Source organism: Scyliorhinus canicula, chromosome 24 (assembly GCF_902713615.1).
Source record: "Scyliorhinus canicula chromosome 24, sScyCan1.1, whole genome shotgun sequence".
Classification (NCBI taxonomy): domain Eukaryota; kingdom Metazoa; phylum Chordata; class Chondrichthyes; order Carcharhiniformes; family Scyliorhinidae; genus Scyliorhinus; species Scyliorhinus canicula.
The window spans coordinates 18,839,998-18,860,407 of record NC_052169.1 but is presented as its reverse complement, the minus strand read 5'-3'; the positions used below and the strand labels follow the sequence as shown (position 1 = coordinate 18,860,407).

The following is a 20,410-nucleotide window of genomic DNA, read 5'->3' as shown; positions in this document are numbered from 1 at the left end:
ACCTTCTCTGCTGCAATCATTCTATGAAATATTATTAAAATTGGAAACAAGATAAAAGGCAGGGGAAAGAAAAGTGATAAATAATAAAACGTCATTAGAGGGAATAACTGGTTGGCTGCAGTCTCCCCTCTGTCGATAATGTTTACATAATCTGGAACACTTGCAATTTTACCAAAGGCTGGAACATTCGAGGAGAGCATTGCTCTTACTTTTATTACTCTGTACCAGAGTTTCACATTTTTGGACTGGACTTGGAGGCCTCTTCAGAAGAGCAGAGCAAACCTATTTTCTGAGACCTTCTCAATAAGGCAGAATCATCGGGGAAAGCCAAACCACGCATCTTTTTTTAAGGTACAAGCTGCTTCATTTTGGCAAGTCTTCATTCACTAACAGTGGACTTTGGGATATTTAATTAACTTATGAACATGAAAATTAAGAGGAGTGGGTCATTTGGTCCATTAAGCCTGCTCCACTGTTGACCTCCGGTGGCGGTTATGAAGGAGTAAGTCGCACATTTGGTGGCTCCCGCTCTGGCCGGACTTTTGGACCTTTCCCCCGATTTTCTGCCAGATTTGAATTGTAAAACTGATGACAGAGGCAATTATGTACTGAATTCCCACATTGGTGCATGGAGAGAAGGACTCGAAGTGCTCATAAAGGCAGAAACAGAAAGACAGAGAAGGCTTGGGCTGAAGCTGCAGCAGGAGACAGCAAGGCGGGGGACCGGACCGCTGGTCTGTCGACCCAGCGGTCAATGGAGCAGCTGATGCAGGTTATAGGACGGCTTTACTAAGCAGAAACGGGACTGCCTGGACCCGATAAAAGAGTCAATTGTGCGGTTGGAGCTTCGATTGGATGCTCAACATCGGGCGATTCAGGAAGTAGAGAAGGCGCTGGCTGAGCAGGAGGAACATCAAACTACGGTGGAGTTAGAGGTGGGGATGCTGAGAGACAAGCAGAAGCTCCTGGAGAAGGTGGAGGACCTAGAGGATAGGTCCCGCCGGCAGAATTTGAGAATCGTTGGGCTCCCGGAGGGGTCCGAAGGAACGGACGCACGGGCATACATAGCGGGTATGTTTGAGAAGCTGCTAGGGGAGGGGACATTCCCCCGACACTTTGAGGTGGACAGGCTCACAGAACGCTCGTGAGGAAGCCACGAATGGGAGATCCCCCCCCCCCCCCCCCCCCGCCCGAGGATAATGGTGGTGAGATTCCACAGGTACTTGGAAAAGGAGCACATTCTACAGTGGGCCAAGGAGACACGGAGCTGTTAGTGGGACAACAGTATCCTGCGGGTTTACCAAGACCAGAGTGTGGAGGTGGCCAGGAGAAGAGCAGGCTTCAACCAGATTAGTTCGATCCTTTTTAAGAAAATGGTGAAGTTCGGACTGTTGTATCCGGCCCGTCTCTGGGTCACGCACGAGGAACACCACTTTTATTTTGAGTCGCCCGAGGACGCGCTGGAGATCGCAAAAAGGAAAGGGCTGGGGGTGGACTGAGAACTTTTGAACTTTGCTGCAACGTTCTTGTTTTGTTTTTCTGTTCTTTTTTTTTAAAAAAGTTTCTCGTTTTTCGTTTTGTGGAAGCTGTTTGTAATGCCTTTTGCATTGATTTGGGACCAGCGGTAGAGCTGAGTGAGTTAAGGTTTTCATTTGCACTGTTGGGGATGGAGGTGTGCTTGTTTAGATCTTGGTGTTTTTCTGTCGGGCAATTGTGTGGGGATTGTTTGATGTTGGAGTATGTTTGTATGAGCGGGGTGGGGGGGGACAATAGGTGGGAGACTATCCGGTGGAGGTTGGGGGCGGAGGCTGCCTGGGGGTGGACCGGTGGAGGTGCGGAGCATGGGCTGGAGGCGGGCCCAAAGAAGGGGATGGCTGATCGGCGAATGGGGGGGGGGGGGGCGCAATGAGCCCCCCAACTAGGCTGATCACCTGGAATGTTCGAGGGTTAAATGGGCCGGTCAAGAGGGCACGTGTGTTCGCGCATCTTAGGGCACTGAAGGCGGATGTGGTAATATTGCAGGAGGACACACCTTAGAGTAACTGACCAGATTATATTGAGGAAAGGCTGGGTCTGTCAGGTCTTTCACTCAAAGACTAGAGGGGTCGCGATCCTGATCAATAAGCAGGTGGTGTTTGAGGCGGGTAGAATAGTCTCGGATGTGGGAGGTCGGTACATTATGCTCAGTGCGAAACTGGAGGGGGTGCAGGTGGGATTAGTAAATGTGTATGCGCCAAATTGGGATGATGTGGAGTTTATAAAGAGGATGCTGGGGAAGATACCGGACCTGGACTCGCACAAGTTGGTCATGGGAGGGGACTTCAACACAGTTATTGACCCTGGCTTGGACCGGTCAAACTCGAAAATGGGCAGGGTGCCAGCAATGGCAAAGGAACTAAGAGAGTTCATGGAGCTGATGGGCAGGTGGATCCATGGAGATTTGGACAGCCGAGGGTGAAGGAGTTCTCCTTCTACTCACACGTGCATAAAGTGTACTCCCGGATTGATTTCTTTATTTTGAGCAGGGCTTTACTGGCAGGGCTGGTGGACCCGGGGTACTCGGTGATCACAATCTCAGACCATGCTCCACACTGGGTTGACCTGCAGGTTAGTAAAGACAGTAACCAGCGCCCACAATGGAGGTTAGATGTGGGAATTTTGGCTGACGAAGGGGTGTACGAGCGGCTGAGGAAATGTATTCAGAACTACCTGCAGGTCAACGACACGGGGGAAATTTCAGAAGCGGTGGTTTGGCAAGCACTGAAGGCGGTGGTCAGAGGGGAGCTGATCTCGATACAGGCCCACAGGGAGAAGGTGAACAGGGCAGAGACGGACCGACTGATAAAGGAGATACTACAGATCAATAGGAGGTATGCGGAGACCCCAGAGGCAGGGCTTTTAAGGGAATGGCGGAGGCTACAGGCGGAGTTCGGCTTTTTAACCACAGGGAGGGCGGTGGAGCAGCTGAGAAAGGTGAGGGGGGGGGGGGGATATATGAACATGGAGAGAAGGCCAGCAGAATGCTTGCACAGCAGCTTAGAAAGAGGGAGGCAGCCAGGAAGATAGGGAAAGTAAATAACGGAGATGGGAACCTGGTTGGAGATTCAGCAGGGGTGAATAAGGCATTTAGGAATTTCTACAGTAGATTGTACAGGTCGGAACCCCCTACGGGGCTGGAGGGGATGATGCACTTCTTGGAGGGGCTGAATTTCCCAAAGATGGACGGGGAGCTGGTAGAAGGGCTGGGGGCCCCGATCGGGTTGGAAGAGTTAGTGGAGGGTCTGAAGGCCATGCAGTCGGGTAATGCCCCGGGGCCGGATGGGTACCTAGTGGAGTTTTATAAAAAGTTCTCTGGGATATTGGGGCCGGTGTTGATGAGGATGTTCAATGAGGCAAGGGAAAGAGGGGTGCTGCCCCAGGCGATGTCACAGGCCACGATTTTGCTGATTCTGAAGCGGGACAAGACTTCGGATGCGTCGGCTGGAGAGCAAAACTGCAGGGGATGTGCACAATGGAAATGTGGAGCATGTTCAAGGAACAGTTACTGCGTGTCCTTGATAAGTATGTACCTGTTAGGCAGGGAGGAAGTGGTCGAGCGAGGGAACCATGGGTTACTAAAGCAGTTGAAACACTTGTCAAGAGGAAGAAGGAGGCTTATGTAAAGATGAGACGTGATGGTTCAGTTAGGGCGCTTGTGAGTTACAAGTTAGCTAGGAAGGCTCTAAAGAGAGAGCTAAGAAGAGCCAGGTGAGGACATGAGAAGTCTTTGGCAGGTAGGATCAAGGATAACCCTAAAGCTTTCTATAGATATGTCAGGAATAAAAGAATGACTAAGGTAAGAGTAGGGCTAGTCAAGCACAGTAGTGGGAAGTTGTGCGTGGAGTCCGAGGAGATAGGAGAGGTGCTAAATGAGTATTTTCCGTCTGTATTCACACAGGAAAAAGACAAAGTTGTCGAGGAGAATACTGAGATACAGGCTACTAGACTAGAAGGGCTTAAGGTTCAGAAGGAGGAGGTGTTAGCAATTCTGGAAAGTGTGAAAATAGATAAGTCCCCTGGGCCGGATGGGATTTATCCTATCCTCTGGGAAGCTAGGGAGGAGATTGCTGAGCCTTTGGCTTTGATCTCTAAGCCATCTTTGTCTACAGGAATAGTGCCAGAAGACTGGGGGATAGCAAATATTGTCCCCTTGTTCAAGAAGGGGAGTAGAGATAACCCCGGTAACTACAGACCAGTGAGCCTTACTTCTGTTGTGGGAAAAGTCTTGGAAAGGTTTATAAGAGATAGGACGTATAATCATCTAGAAAGGAAGAATTTGATTAGAGATAGTCAACATGGTTTTGTGAAGGGTAGGTCGTGCCTCACAAACCTCATTGAGTTCTTCGAGAAGGTGACCAAAGAGGTGGACGAGGGTAAAGCAGTTGATGTGGTGTATATGGATTTCAGTAAAGCGTTTGATAAGGTTCCCCACGGTAGGCTATTGCAGAAAATACAGAGGCATGGGATTCAGGGTGATTTAGCAGTTTGGATCAGAAATTGGCTAGCTGATAGACAAAGGGTGGTGGTTGATGGGAAATGTTCTGACTTGTGTCCAGTTACTAGTGGTGTACCACAAGGATCTGTTTTGGGGCCGCTACTGTTTGTCATTTTTATAAATGACCTGGAGGAGGGCATAGAAGGATGGGTGAGTAAATTTGCAGATGACACTAAAGTCGGTGGAGTTGTGGACAGTGCAGAAGGATGTTACAAGTTACAGAGGGACATAGATAAGCTGCAGAGCTGGGTTGACATGTGGATAATGAAGTTTAATGCAGAAAAGTGTGAGGTGATTCATTTTGGAAGGAATAACAGGAAGACAGAGTACTGGGCTAATGGTAAAATTCTTGGTAGTGTGGACGAGCAGAGAGATCTCGGTGTCCATGTCCATAGATCCCTGAAAGTTGCCACCCAGGTTGAGAGGGTTGTTAAGAAGGCGTACGGTGTGTTAGCTTTTATTGGGTGAGGAATTGAGTTTCGGAGCCATGAGGTTATGTTGCAGTCGTACAAAACTCTGGTGCGGCCGCATTTGGAGTATTGCGTGCAGTTCTGGTCGCCGCATTATAGGAATGATGTGAAAGCATTGGAAAGGGTACAGAGGAGATTTACAAGCATGTTGCCTGGAATGGAGGGAAGATTTTGTGAGGAAAGGCTGAGGGACTTGAGGCTGTTTTCGTTAGAGAGAAGGTTAAGAGGTGACTTAATTGAGGCATACAAGATGATCAGAGGATTAGATAGGGTGGACATTGAGAGCCTTTTTCCTCCGATGGTGATATCCAGCACGAGGGTACATAGCTTTAAATTGAGGGGAGATAGATAAGAGGACCGATGTCAGAGGTAGGTTCTTTACTCAGAGAGTAGTAAGGGCGTGGAATGCCCTGCCTGCAACAGTAGTGGACTTGCCAACACTAAACGCATTCAAATGGTTATTGGATAGGCATATGGACGATAAGGGAATAGTGTAGAGGGACTTTAGAGGGGTTTCACAGGACGGCGCAACATCAAGGGTCGAAGGGCCTGTACTGCGCTGTAATGTTCTATGTTCTATAAGAACCCGGAGCTGTGTGGGTCCAAAGGCCGATATCCCTGTTGAATGTGCCAAATTGCTGGCCAAAATTTTGTCCTCCAGGATTGAGGATTGTGTTCCGGATGTTATTGGGGAGGACCAGATGGGTTTTGTTCAGGGTAGGCAGTTGGTGGCCAATGTAAGAAGGTTGTTAAATATGATCATGATGCCCCCGGAAGGTAGGGAGGTGGAGGTAGTGATCGCAATGGATGCAGAAAAGGCTTTTGATCAGGTAGAATGGGATTATCTGTGGGAGGTACTGGGACGGTTCGGATTTGGGTGTAGCTTTATTGACTGGGTCAGGTTGCTGTTTCAGGCTCCTGTGGCAAGCGTACGGACGAATAGGACAGCATCAGGCTATTTTAGACTGCACCGGGGGATGAGACAGGGATGCCCCCTCTCCCCACTGTTGTTCGGGCGAGCAATAGAGCCGTTGGCAATTGCTCCGAGAGCCTCAAGAGGCTGGAACGGGCTGGTCCAGGGGGGGGGAGACAGTCTCGCTCTATGCAGACGGCTTGCTTCTGTATGTATCGGACCTAGTAGAGCGGATGGAAGAAATCATGAGGATTCTAGGGAATTTGGCCGGTTTTCGGGATATGAGCTAAATATGGGGAAAAGTGAGATGTTTGCCGTCCAGGCGAGGGGACAGAGAGGTGATTGGGGGAGCTGCGTTTGGGGGAAGCCTGAGGTACCTAGGCATTCAAGTGGCGCGGGAATGGGACCAGCTGCATAAATTAAATCTGGCCCGGCTGGTAGACCAAATGAAGGACGATTTTCGGAGATGGGACGTGCTTCCGTTGTCACTGGCTGGGAGGGTGCAGACGGTGAAGATGATGGTCCTCCCGAGATTCCTGTTTGTATTTCAGTGTCTCCCCATCTTTATTCCGCGGTCCATTTTTAAACGGGTCAACAAAGTGATCACTGGCTTTGTTTAAGCGGGCAAGTCCCCGCGAGTAAGGAAGGTAATGCTTGAGCGGAGTGGGCGAGAGGGCTGGCTGGCGCTGCCAAATGTTAGTAACTATTACTGGGCGGCGCCATGATCAGGAAGTGGGTGGTGGGGGAAGGTCGGCATGGGAGCAGGACACCAGTCTGGGGGCGTTGGTAACTGCGCCTCTGCCGTTCCCGCTGGCACGGTACTCCACCAGCCCCGTGGTGGTGGTGGCCCTGAGAGTCTGGGAGCAATGGAGGAGACATGTGGCAGCAGAGGGAGCATCGGTCTGGTCCCCAATCTGTAATAATCACCGGTTTGCCCCGGGAAGTATGGATGGGGAGTTCCGGATATGGCGGAGAGCGGGGATTGAGAGGATGGGGGCATGTTTATAGAGGGGAGCTTTCCGAGTATGAGGGCGCTGGAGTTTGGGTTGGCGAGGGGAAATAAATCAGGTATCTGCAAGTGCGGGACTTCCTACTTAAAAGGCTCCTCCCGCTTAGGGGGATTCAGGACAGTGTAGTTTCCAGAGGGTGGGTAGGAGAAGGGAGCATCTCTGACATTTACAAGGAACTTATGGGGTCAGAGGAGACGCAGACCGAGGAGCTGAAGCGCAAGGAGGAGCTGGGAGGAGAGATAGTGGATGGTCTATGGACGGATGCGTTGAGTCGAGTCAACACATTCACAACATGTGCCAGGCTCAGCCTGATACAATTCAAGGTCGCTCATCGGGCTTACATGACAGCGGCCAGGATGAGCAGATTCTTTGGGGTGGAAGACAGGTGTGCAAAGTGTGCGGGAGGACCAGTGAACCCTGTCCACATGTTCTGGACATGTCTGAAGTTTAGGGGATTTTGGCAGGGGTTTGCAGATGTCATGTCCACGGTGTTAAAAACAAGGGTGGCACTGAGTCCGGAGGTGGCGATTTTTGGGATGTCCGAAGACCCGGGAATCCAGGAGGAGAAAGAGGCAGACGTTCTGGCCTTTACTTCCCTGGTAGCCCAGAGACGGATACTATTAGCTTGGAGGGACTCAAAGCCACCAAAGTCGGAGTCTGGCGATCGGACATGGCTAGCTTTCTCTGTTTGGAGAAAATCAAATTCGCTTTGAGAGGGTCACTGTTAGGGTTCGCCTGGAGGTGGCAACCGTTCGTCGACTTCTTTGCAGAAAATTAATCGTCAGCAGTGTGGTGAACGTATTGCAGCAACCATTCACCATATATGTTACTGTACCACGCTGTTGCCCATGAGGGCTCCACCTATGGCCCATTGTAATGTATTACCTGTGATGTATCACGTTGGTGCCTTTATGGGCTCCGCCCCTGGCTCCTCCCCTTGAGGGGAGGTGCAAAAAGCAGCAGCTGCCCTGTCGGCGGCTCTCAGTAGCAGAGCAGTTGCAGGCAGGCACTGTTGTAGTCTACTTGTACCCACTGTTGGGTAATGGGGATAGGGTGGAGGTGTGGGCTAGGGTGGAGGTGTGGGCTTGGGTAGGGTGCTCTTTCCAAGAGCCAGTGCAGATCGATGGGCCGAATGGCCTCCTTCTGCACTGTAAATTCTATGATAGTCGATTAAAGCCACAGTTTACATCTACTCTCTGTTTCGCGTGAATTGATGGTCGCATCAAGCAGAAAGAGGGAGGGGGGGTTAGTTCAGCTTAGAGTAGGGGGTTAATAAAGGTGGGACATGTATGGGAGGGAGATGGCTTTTTGCACTATGTTTATAGTTTCATGTACATTGTTTATTTTGTTGTTGTTACGATATCAAAAATACCTCAATAAAATGTTTATTAAAAAAAAAGCCTGCTCCACTGTTCAATAACATTATGGCTGATCGAATTATCTCAACTCCACATTCTCGCCTGTCCCCATTAGCCTTTTACCCCCTTAATATCAAGAACCTATCTACCTCTTCTTTTAAACATTCAAAGACTCTGTCTCCGCTGCCTTTTGAGTAAGAGTTCCAAAGACTTACAGTCCTCCGAGATAAAAATTTTCTTCATCTGTCCTAAATAGGTGACCCCTTATTTTTAAACAGTAGCCCCTAATACTAGATTCTCCCACAAGAGGAAACATCCTCCTCACACCCACCCTGTCAAGTCCCCTCAGAATCCAATATGTTTCAATCAAGTTGCCTTTTACTCTTCCAAACTCCAGTGGTTGCAAGTTAGCCTGTCTAACCTTTTGTCACAAAACGATACGCCCAATCCAGGTATTATTTTACTAAACCGCTTCTAACGCATTTACATCCTTCCTTTAATAAGGAGCACAGTAAGAAGTCTTACAACACCAGGTTAAAGTCCAACATGTTTGTTTCAAACACTAGTTTTCGGAGCACTGCTCCTTCCTCAGGTGAAGGAGGAAGGAGCAGTGCTCCGAAAGTTAGTGTTTGAAACTGTAGAAGTCAGGTATTTTAAACACACTTAATATAGGTAAGAAGACTGTTTAAGACAGAAATATTAAATCCCAGTTTTAAAATGAAAGAAATATACAACTTCCAAACTCAGACATGTGTTTGGGAAAAACAGAACCACTGATAAAAACATCACATTTTTCCAAGGGCAAGGGCGGAATCCATAGCAACGAGGGATAAGGATGAAGGATTGTACGGTTCTCACGCCGCTCGAGATTAGGTTGAATCATATCCCATAAATTATACAAGCTAAAAAAATATCTTGAACTATATTGCCTTGTTTTTAATAAATGGACAGTTAAAACATCGACTCAAATATAATATATATGTATATATTTGATTCCAACATTCTCAGTGAAACAATCTTATAAAAGACAGTTTGAGTTGTATGTTCTGAATTATGCCTAGCCTAGCATGATGAGATAACATGAGGTCTCCATGGTGGCAATAGGTAGGTCAGCATTAGACCAGTTTTTGCTGGTTTTGATAAAGCACAATATCCCATGAGAAACATACCAATAAGCAACAATTAGAAGTGGCGTTACATTGTCATGATGGACGGCTTGTTATCAAATCAAATGTGTTTTGAATATAGTTTAAACCAATTAGGATTATATTGGGGTGTGATCGGATCGCTTAAGACAGATATCAAAGAGTATATCCATGGATGATTTGACCACCATTTTTAGTGAGGAGAGGAGAGAAACGGGAGCGGAGAGGAGAGAAACGGGGGCAGTGAGGAGAGAAACGGGGCGGAGAAAAGACAGGTGGAGAAAGAAAGAGACAGGAAAGAGACAAAAGAGAGAGAGAAAGTAAAGGAAGAGAATTAGAAAAGAGTTCTGTATTCCTATTTCATTTTCAGCCTTTGACTTTTAAAGTTGTGTTCAGGCTATTGTCTCAGAAGATAATTCCTGTGAATTTTTGAAGAAAATCAAATTGTCTACAAACTACCTTTTAAATCATTTCCAAGTTGTAACCAATGAACTTTGAATAAAACAATTCTTATTTGCACCTGACAAGTTTTAAACTTGCTTTTCTACTGAGTTTCAGCAATGTCTCACCAACAACCGGCAACCGTAAATTAAACAAAACTGGATCAAATCCTTAAGATACTACAGAAACAAACATGTGGGACTTTAACCTGCTGTTGTAAGACTTCTTACTGTGCTCACCCCAGTCCAACGCCAGCATCTCCACATCATGGCTACCATCTTTAATAAGGAGACGAGCACTGCACTCCAGATGTGGTCTCACCACGGCCCTGTATCACTGAGGCACAACTCTGTATTTTTGTATTCAATTCTCCTTGCATCCAATGACAATATTAGATTAGCTTTCTTCATTTCTTACTGTACTTGCACACTAGGCTTTTGTGATTGATGCACTCGGACCCCTAGATCCCTTGCATCATAGAGCTCTGCAATCTCTAACCATTTAGATAATATGCTTTTTCTTATTTTTCCTGCCAAAGTGGACAATGTCACACCTTCTCACATTATACTCCATTTACCAAGTTGTTGCTCACTCACTTAACCTATCTATATCCCTTTGTAGTCACCTTGTGTCCTCTTAACATCTTACCTGTCTTTGTGTCGTCAGCGGATTTAGCAACTATACCTTCTGTTCCTTCATTCAAGCCATTTATATAAATTATAAAAAGTTGAGGCCCCAGCACTGATGCCGGTGGCACACCTCTCATTACATCTACCAAATAGAAATAGGACCTATTTATGCCTACCCTGTTTCCTGTTAGCAATCCAATCGTCATTCCATGCCAATATGTGACCTCGTACACCATGAGTTTTTATTTTTCACAACAATCTTTATGGCACCTTATCAAAATGCCTTTTGAAAATTTAAATATAGTACATCCACCAGTTCTCCTTTTTCCACAGCGCATGTTACTCTTTGGAGCTCCAATAAATTGGTTAAACAGAATTTCCATCTCACAAACCATGTTGTCTTGCCTGATTACCCTGAATTTTAAGATGTTAAGCTAACTGACTTGTAGGGCGGTATTTTTCGCAGGCCCCTGTGGTGTATTTTGCAGCGGCGGAGGCAACCCGTTCAATCTACCCCCCTGCTGCCAGACAACCGACAGCAGGGGTTCATCGTTGTCGGGACCGGAGGCTCTCACCACCGAGAATGGCCGGAAAATGCCGTCGGTAGTTTCCTGCTTTCCATCTCCCTCCCTTTTTGAATAAAGGAATTATATTCACTATTTTCAAATCTAATGGAAACTTCCCACAATCTAGCTAATTTTGTAAATTTAAAACCAAAGCACCAACTATTTCACTAGCTGCTTCTTTTAAGACCCTAGGAAGCCCATCAGAACTCACGGACAATTCAGCCTGTTTATCATTTCCCATACTAATATTTTTCTCTCCTGCTTTGTCTCTACTCTTTGATTTCTCACATCTTCATGAATTTGATCCGTTCCCTGCTCCTGGAGGTGTCATGCACGTTTTGGCATCCCGTGCCCTCCCTCCGGCTCCCGCTTCCCTGCCCCCCCCCCCACCCTGCCGGCCCTCCTCTCCCGTCCCCCCCCTCCACAGTTTGCCTCCTTCTCCCCAGGTTTAGCTGTCTCCCCCCCCCCCCCCACACATGGTTCGCCGTATGAGTAGCCACCCCACCCCCCTCCCAGTCCATCTCTCCCCTCCATGCCCCGGCTACCTTCCCCCGATTCCCGACCATTTTCCCCTGATTCTTGGCTACCCGGCTATTCTTCCTCTTGTTCGTTGGCCACAAACAGGTCCCGGATCAATTGCATGAATGGCTCCCACGTTCTGTGGAAGCCGTCGTCTGACCCTCGGATGGCGAATTTGATTTTCTCCATTTGGAGAGATTCCGAGAGGTCGGACAGCCAGTCTGCAGCTCTGGGTGGTGCTGCTGACCGCCAGCCAAACAGGATTCTACGGCGGGCGATCAGGGAGGCAAAGGCAAGGGCGTCCGCCCTCCTCCCCAGGAATAGATCGGGCTGGTCAGAGACCCCGAAGACCGCCATTATCGGGCATGGCTCCACCCTCACCCCCACCACTTTGGACATGGCCTCGAAGAAGGCTGTCCAGTACTCCCCAAGTCTGGGGCAAGACCAGAACATGTGGGCGTGGTTGGCCGGGCCTCTTTGGCACCGTTCACATCTGTCCTCCACCTCCGGGAAGAACCTACTCATACGGGTTCTTGTTAGGTGGGCTCTATGTACCACTTTTAGTTGCGTCAGACTGAGCCTTGCGCACGTGGCGGTGGAGTTGACCCTATGCAGTGCCTCGCTCCAGAGTTCCCAGCCAATCTCAATGCCCAGGTCCTCCTCCCATTTCTTTCTTGTTGCGTCCAGTACGGTGTCGGCCCTTTCTACCAGTCGGTCATACATGTCGCTACAGTTCCCTTTATCTTGGATACTTGCGTCCAGTAGTTCTTCCAGTAGTGTCTGTCGTGGCGGTTGTGGGTATGTCCTTGTCTCCTTTCATAAGAAGGTTTTGAGCTGCAGATACCTTAGCTCGTTCCCCCTGGCTAGCCGAAATGTCTCTGTCAGTCCGTCCAGTGTTGCAATCCTGCCGTCCGTGTATAGGTCCCTGACTGTCAGTGACCCTCCGTCCTGCCTCCACCTTTTGAAGGTGGCGTCAGTCAGTGCTGGTGTGAACCTACGGTTGTTGCAGATGGGAGCTTTGTTCGACATTTTGGTCAGGCCAAATTGCTGCCGCAGTTGGTTCCAGGATTGGAGGGTGGCTATCACCACCGGGCTGCTGGAGTGTTTTTTGGGTGGGGAAGGGAGTGCTGCCGTGGCGAGGGCCCGGAGGGAGGTCCCCACGCAGGAGGCCTCCTCAGCACGCACCCACTCGGCCTCTGGCTCCTGGATCCATCCCCTTACTCGCTCGGCTGTTGCCGCCCAGTGGTAGAATTGTAGGTTTGGGAGGGCTAGCCCCCCCCCGGATTTTGTTTTTTGTAAGACCTTCTTTGGGATCCTAGCATTTTTGCCCCCTCATACGAACGCCATGATTAGTTTGTCCAGCGCTTTGAAAAAGACCTTGGGGATGTAGATCGGGATGGCTCTAAACAGGAAGAGGAACCTGGGCAGTACGTTAATTTTGATCGTCTGGACACTCCCCGCAAGGGAGATTGGGAGTGTGTTCCATCTTTGCAGGTCCTTTTTTACTTCCTCTGCTAGACTGGTGAGGTTCCATTTGCGGATCCCCCCCCCCCCCCCTCCCTCCTCGCAGGTGTACTGGGAAGATCTCGCTTTTGCTCATTTTGAGTTTGTAGCCCGAGAAGGCTCCAAACTCTTTCAGGAGCGCAATGATCCCGTCCATGCTGCTCCGTGGGTCCGAAATGTAGAGGAGCAGGTCATCTGCATAGAGTTGACCATAAAAGGGTCTACCACCAGTCACCCATAAGGTCGAGCCTCAGCCAATCATTTCTTACTTTATGGAAAGGGAAGGGTCCAGAGGATATCATGAGATCGTACAACCTTGAAATAGAACCACTGCTGGTTTGAGGAGATGAAAAAATCATTTGGATTTGGAGGTAGTTGAGGAAAGGATGGACAATGCGAGCGAACCAAACTTGGCTTGAAAATAGCGGTAAAGACTAGATTCAGGTAAATTAAATTTGCAAGCTCGCAAAATCTGGTAAAGTTTCCATCCACAAACAGGTCAGTAAAATGTTTGAGCCCCTTCTTCCCTTACAAGGCAAATGCCTAGTCAAGCATGGAGTCAAGAATAAGTGGTTATTACAAATAGGATCGAATTGCGAAGGAGTGGAAAGTTAAAAATTCTGACAAAATTGTTTCCACATTTTTAAAACAGGAATCACAATGGGGTTTGACCTGTATTTAGAGGAGGAAAAGGGCAGCAGTGCACAAATTATGGCAGGAAGAGAAGTGTGCTTCCACAAGACACCAGTTCATGGTAACATGTTAAAATCTTTGACTATTGGCCGCCCAATAATAGTACTGTAGATTAGGAAGGGCCAGGCCATCAATCTGATCCCTCTTTGAAATATTGCTCTTTGAACTCCATGAGTTCTGCCTACCCAGATAAATGTTGATATCAACTTGCTAACAATAACAAAAAATTATTTTGGTAGAAAAATAGTAAGACATTGGAAAAGGAACAAGAATCTGGGCAAAATGTTTATTTTTATGGATTGAATTCTGGCAGCTCAGGAAAGAGGCAAACTGTCCCAATGTTGAAAATCCGATTTAATTTTGGTGACGAGGCTCATAAGGATAGGTGGGGTTACTGAGTTACGGGGATAGGGTGGAGGATATGGTACGGGATATGAACCGTGCTGCTGGCCTGCTTTAAAAGCCAGCGATTTAGCTGAGTGAGCTAAACCAGCCCCAGTTATTTCCACTAAAATTTCCAAGATTACAAACTTCCTTGCAATGCTCCCTTTCTTGCTGTAGAATGAGCTGACACCAGTCATAGTGAAGCTGGCAGCAAAGACAGAGGAAATGATAAAGTCTGTGGCATGGTCTGAGAGATTTCCATCCTGGATACACAGCTTCTCTGTGCACTACTCCAGTATACTAGTGACCAAATTTGCATCACAATGTATGTTGTTTGGCTAAACCTATTTGAATTATAATTGATTTAAAACAATGAATCTAGCATGCACCATGAAAGAAAGGTGGAAAAAGTGACATCAACCCAACACTACTGTCAAATATCTAAACAGCTTTTCTTTAGGATAGCTAATGATTTCTGACACATAAACCGTGTCAGATAAATATAATCATTGTCATTTTTTTCACATTCAATACAACTCTTTAATTGATCTTCCATTTTATTGTATATATTAAGTATTGTAATATATTAAGTAACAAAGTAAAACTCCTATTATATGAAAACCCCCACCATAATAGAGCTATTAACTTTGTGGAGCTTTCCAGGTTTGACTCCCCTGCTTTTACCCAATATTTGAAGGTTACTGGTGGGAATATAAACCAGGAGATGTGTTCGAGGATGTCAGTACATCCCTTTCTCCTGAAGTTGTAATGCGAAAGTGGAAGTTTCTTTACAATGTGTGCCTTTTGGATTTCCTGAGTATGTACTCTTTAACCTGGATGAAGAGAGTGTAGATTATCTGCAGCTAAGAATTAAATAATAGAAGCAGCTCCACCACAACCAGGAATTCAATGGAGACATTGGATTTGGCCAACTTCCTTCTCTTGGAAAATGGACCTGACAGCCGACAACTGGCAATAGTGAGTACACAATAACTGCACATTGTTTTACAACATTTCTGCACTAAACTTTTATACTATGGTTGATCACATTTGAGCAGCTCAATAAATCTTGCAAAAAGGGCAGATCATTGTGCTATCAATTGTCTAAATTAAGTTTTTCTATTTACTTTAGTTTATACTTATTAACACCCAACTGATAAAATCTGAAAGAACAGACTGAGCAGAAATTTGCTTTTCATTGTTTTAAAATGTATATGGGTTTGAGAAATAAACCATTCATAATAACAATTTTCTTTGTAAATCAGTTATGTTACAGTTACTTTTTTCTTCCCTGAAATTTTAAAATCATATTCAGATTTTTATATTTTACCTTACTAATTACCGAGCAATATAATAAACTACCTTCAATTCTTTTCAACAGTTTCACCCAGCAAGGTACTCACCAGAATTCAATGCCGGACAAGGTTGACAAGGCTCTCCAAATGCATGATCAGTATTGGCACAGCAGCAGTGAGATTTGGTGAAAGCTCCTGATAATGGTCGATCACACTGGCCTCTCTTGTATCCACCATAGCAGGTGCTTCTCATATGAGTATCTGTAGGTCAAAATAACGATTACAAAAATGTACTATTGGTGAGGAAAGGCCATAAAATAAATCAAGATTTGAAAGGGAAATGGAGTAAATAAGGCAAAAAAAAACATACTCAGGATGATTAAGTGGAGACAGGAAAGGTTATGGTTTTAAAAGCTTAGAGAGAAATTTTGGCTTCCCCACATTGGTTGAGAGAAAACTATAGACCAATGAGCCTAACATCAGTAGTAGGGACGTTGCTAGAGTCCATTATCAAGGACTTCACAGCACAGAATTTGGAAAGCAGTGGTGTAATCAGACAAAATCAGTATGGATTTACAAAAGGAAAATCATGCTTGACAAACCTACTACAATTCTTTGAAGATGCAACTAGTAGAGTTGACCAGGGAGAACCAGTGGATGTAGTTAATTTAGACTTTTGGAAGGCTTTTGACAAGGTCTCACATAGCAGATTAATAAGTAAAGTTAAAGCGCGTGGGATTACGGGTACTGCCTTGAGATAGTTAGAAAGCTGGTTAGCAGATGGGAAGCAAAAAGTTAGAATAAATGGGTCTTTTTCTGATCAGCAGGCAGTGACCAGTGAAGTACTGCAGGGATCTGTGGTAGGACCCCAATTGTTCACATTATAGATTAACGATTTGAACGAGGGAACTAAATGTATTATTTCCAAATTTGTAGATGATATAAAGTTGGGTGGGATGGTGAGCTGTGAGGAGATGGAGAGATGCTTCACCATGATTTTGACAGGCTGAGTGAGTGGACACATGCATGACAAACGGGCAGCACGGTAGCACAGTGAATAGCATTGTAGCTTCACAGCGCCAGGGTCCCAGTTTCGATTCCCTGCTGGGTCACTGTCTGTGCAGAGTCTGCACGTTCTCCCCGTGTGTGCGTGGGTTTCCTCCGGGTGCTCTGGTTTCCTCCCACAGTCCAAAGGTTAGGTGGATTGGCCATCCTAAATTGCCCTTAGTGTCCAAAAAGGTTAGGAGGGGTTATTGGGTTACGGGGATAGGGTGGAAGTGAGGGCTTAAGTGGGTCGGTGCAGACTCGATGGGCCTCCTTCTGCACTGTATGTTCTATGTCTATGACAGATGATTATAATATGGATAAATGTGAGGTTATAACTTCTCTCTCCATAGATGTTTAGGGGGCCTCACGGTAGCATGGTGGTTAGCATCAATGCTTCACAGCTCCAGGGTCCCAGGTTCGATTCCCGGCTGGGTCACTGTCTGTGTGGAGTCTGCACGTCCTCCCCGTGTGTGCGTGGGTTTCCTCCGGGTGCTCCGGTTTCCTCCCACAGTCCAAAGATGTGCGGGTTAGGTGGATTGGCCATGCTAAATTGCCCGTAGTGTAAGGTTAATGGGGGGATTGTTGGGGTACGGGTATACGGGTTACGTGGGTTTAAGTAGGGTGATCATTGCTCGGCACAACATCGAGGGCCGAAGGGCCTGTTCTGTGCTGTACTGTTCTATGTTCTATGTTTCCAGACATGCTGACTATTTTCAGCCTGTTCTGTATTCGGTAAGATTTCCTGCAGATCTGCAGCATTTTATTCGTCAAAGTTATGAAGTCAGATTGGAGAAACATGGACTTGGAAAGGAAGGGTTGGAGAGGTGATCGTATAAAGATACAGTTAACTGAATAGACAAAATAAATCCAATAAGTAAAATTTTGAACACACAACTTTATACATGCATACACAACCTAACCTGTACCTAAAAACAGCAAATCATATCAATAAAAATGGGAAAATAAGTTCTATCAGGGGATAAATAATGTGAACTATATTTTATGAAAGTAAAAATGTGAACTGTATCTAATAACCAAAGCTGTTGATACTTATAGTGTATAACATAAACTGTAGATAATATTACCTTAGATTTAATGTGGCATGCAGCAAATGAAATTACTTTAAGAGGAAAACTATTTTTGATTCTACAGAATGTGACAAATGGCTAACCCCTTGAAAAGAAAAATGTAGCCACAAGTTAAAATTTAAAATAAACATGACCAGGAAAACATCACATTTCAGAATTAACCATGTTAATACAAAGCAAATTTGAATACAAGACACATTAAATGAATTTTTAGGGTAGTTTATGGTCTTTTTAAAAAGTTTGCTCATTGCATATATTTCAACAAATTCTCTTACCAACGCAGACACGCCCATCAAGTCCAATAGCCAGACCAGGAGGACATTCACATCTGTAGGAGCCATCCGTGTTGACACACCGTCCATTCATACAAATTCCTGGTGTATGACACTCATCAATGTCTGTTGAAAAGCAGAAGATACACTCATTATGGCAAAATACAAGTCATGGATACATGCATTCCTGTAAATAAGCTTGGGTGCATCTGGGTTGCTATCTTCCTCTGCAGTAAATGAATAAGAGACTGCCATGCTAGATTGGGCCTCCTGAACCACACCAGGCAATCTTTAATAGAGTTGACCATTACAATACAAACTATTGTCTCAAGATGGAAAAAGGGGGGTTCAACTTACAGACTCTGGGATTGGCTTTCAGAATGCCTTTGTCCCTAAATTTGTGAGATCCTATGGTGTGAGCTCCCCTGCTCAGCTAGCTGGAGAGTACCGACTTTGGTATGTGCTCACATGAACAAAACAGCAAAGTTGAGCACTAATGAGCTATATAGCATCTAGGAATAACTTTGGTGTTTGGGACCTTGTCCTGCCACTTGACGTTGCAGATAGCTCTTATGCAGCAATGGTGGGATGCATCCAGTTGCTTTATGTGACACTAGGTTTCCCATGCCTTATAACTATAAAGAAGTGATGTGAGCACCATTCAAATAAGCAAAACACCGCTGATGCTGGAAATCTGGAATAAAAACCGAAAATGCTGGATAAAATGCAGCATCTGTGGAGAAAAACAGAATTTAATGTCTCGTATCTAAATGATCCTTTTACAATTCTGTTTTCATTTAGATCCGAAAAGTTAACTTTGTTTCTCTCCACAGATGCTGCCAGACTTTTGAGCTTATCCAGCATTTTCTGTTTTCATTTCAGGACCACTGCCTGGTAGAATTACTCCATGCACTATCGAAAGCCTGCCAAATGCTGAGCTTGTTTTATCAGGAAACATGCAATTTCATCATCCAATGTGGCATTTTTGGAGAGGATAGTCCCACGATATCATCATTTCTGTACAGAATTGAAGGGTATTTTGTTGTGACAATGTGGTTTGTGGCCAGAGGAATGAATATTAGTGCAAGATCGTGACTTTTTCAGATTTATTGCAAGGTGGAGTGTTGAGGCGAGGGCACCACAAATGGTAGATTGTTGGTTCAGCCGATTGTTAAAATGCTTTGCCCTACAAGACAGAATCTTATATGTGTTCATTAGGAACTGATTGCTGTCTGCTAATAAGCTAGGTGCTGTTTCATTTTTGGGACTATAGACAGATTGCATACCTTTATGGAGAACCTTCAGTTCAAACTTAACAGCAGATTCTAAAATTCAGAGACTTGTTTTCCCACCATCGTGTTAAAATTTCACCTTGTTGGCATATTTGTTTAACTAATCAGCCTTAAATTATTAAATTATACTGTATATAGGTTTCAGGTATACAAATAGTTGTTTGGTTGTACAGAACTTGAGTACTGCTGAAAAAAAAGACACATTTTTGTGAAAGCTTTTCCTCTTGCACTGATCAGTACAATTCGCAAGAAAAGGAAACAATAATCTATACCAAGTGAGAAAAGAGAGCGCTGATTTGTTGGCAAATGGACTCTGATCGGTAGAGAATGCACCAGTTGATGGTGACTGAATGTTAACTTGAGAGTGAAGCTGATACAGCATTGTTAAAAGTTGCAAATCTGTATGCAGCAGCACTTAAGAAGTGGTCCAACATAAGTACTTTAACCATACTGAAAGCTTATAGTATAGCCAAGCCAGTGAGGAAACACCAAGAACATGTGATGGCTGCTGAAAGTCTAACCTGGGAGCAGGTATGAAAATACATGCTCATGTATTCAGGGTTTTCTGCCCACTATTTTCTGTCACAGAGAGGCAAAAAGATGCTGAGGCTCCACATCTCCAACTGGTGAACTACTCATGAGACTTTTTTTCCTACACGTGTAAGGAAAGCTTTCTGGAGAATACGCATACATATATAGCAGTGCTAACTGTGAGGTATTCCGGAGTCTTCTGTCTGCCTAGTGAGAGCTCAAATCTCCACTCATCCTGTGTTCAACATTTTTATGTGCATTTTATAACTTGGGAGTAGTCCCCAATTTAAATAAACAGCTTGGGCATAGGTTAACAGTTCTCCAGCAACTTGCTGACTGCTTGGAGGCATGCTAGTGCAAAGGCAAAAAAGCAAGTTACAATAGTAACTGGCAATGAGTATCTTTCTGGAAATGAGAGAGAGAAAACATGAACCAAAGGGAAAACAGTACAGGAAAATAAATGGGGTATAGCAGGAGGAGTCAATAGGTGTTAGAGACAGCAAGTCCAGGGGAAAACAGAATTAGAGAGCAACAGATAAAGGCAGTAGCTGGGAGTCAGCGAGAGGTGATAAAGTGAGCCGGAGAAAAAACAATAAGACACGAATAAGTAAGGAATAATCCTTGAAATAGTTTGTGGCCAGAGACGAGAGTAATCAAAAACACCTAAAAATGGTATCAGTGTAAGATGCTCATTAGTGAGGAGATTAGATTAATTTTACA

The 20,410-nt window shown here is 45.6% G+C and overlaps 1 protein-coding gene across 2 annotated transcripts in view; it reads right to left on the bottom strand.

Annotated features, from left to right (window-relative positions):
* The window catches only part of LOC119956802 (fibrillin-1-like), a 622,562-nt gene that overhangs the window by 308,986 nt on the left and 293,166 nt on the right, over positions 1 to 20,410 (bottom strand). For both annotated transcript variants that reach the window (XM_038784238.1, XM_038784237.1), the window contains exons 15-16: positions 17,871 to 17,993; positions 15,569 to 15,721 (exon numbers count right to left, since the gene is read on the bottom strand). In XM_038784238.1, the coding sequence (XP_038640166.1) occupies positions 15,569 to 15,721; positions 17,871 to 17,993 (276 nt within the window). The remainder of the gene's footprint in view (positions 1 to 15,568; positions 15,722 to 17,870; positions 17,994 to 20,410) is intronic.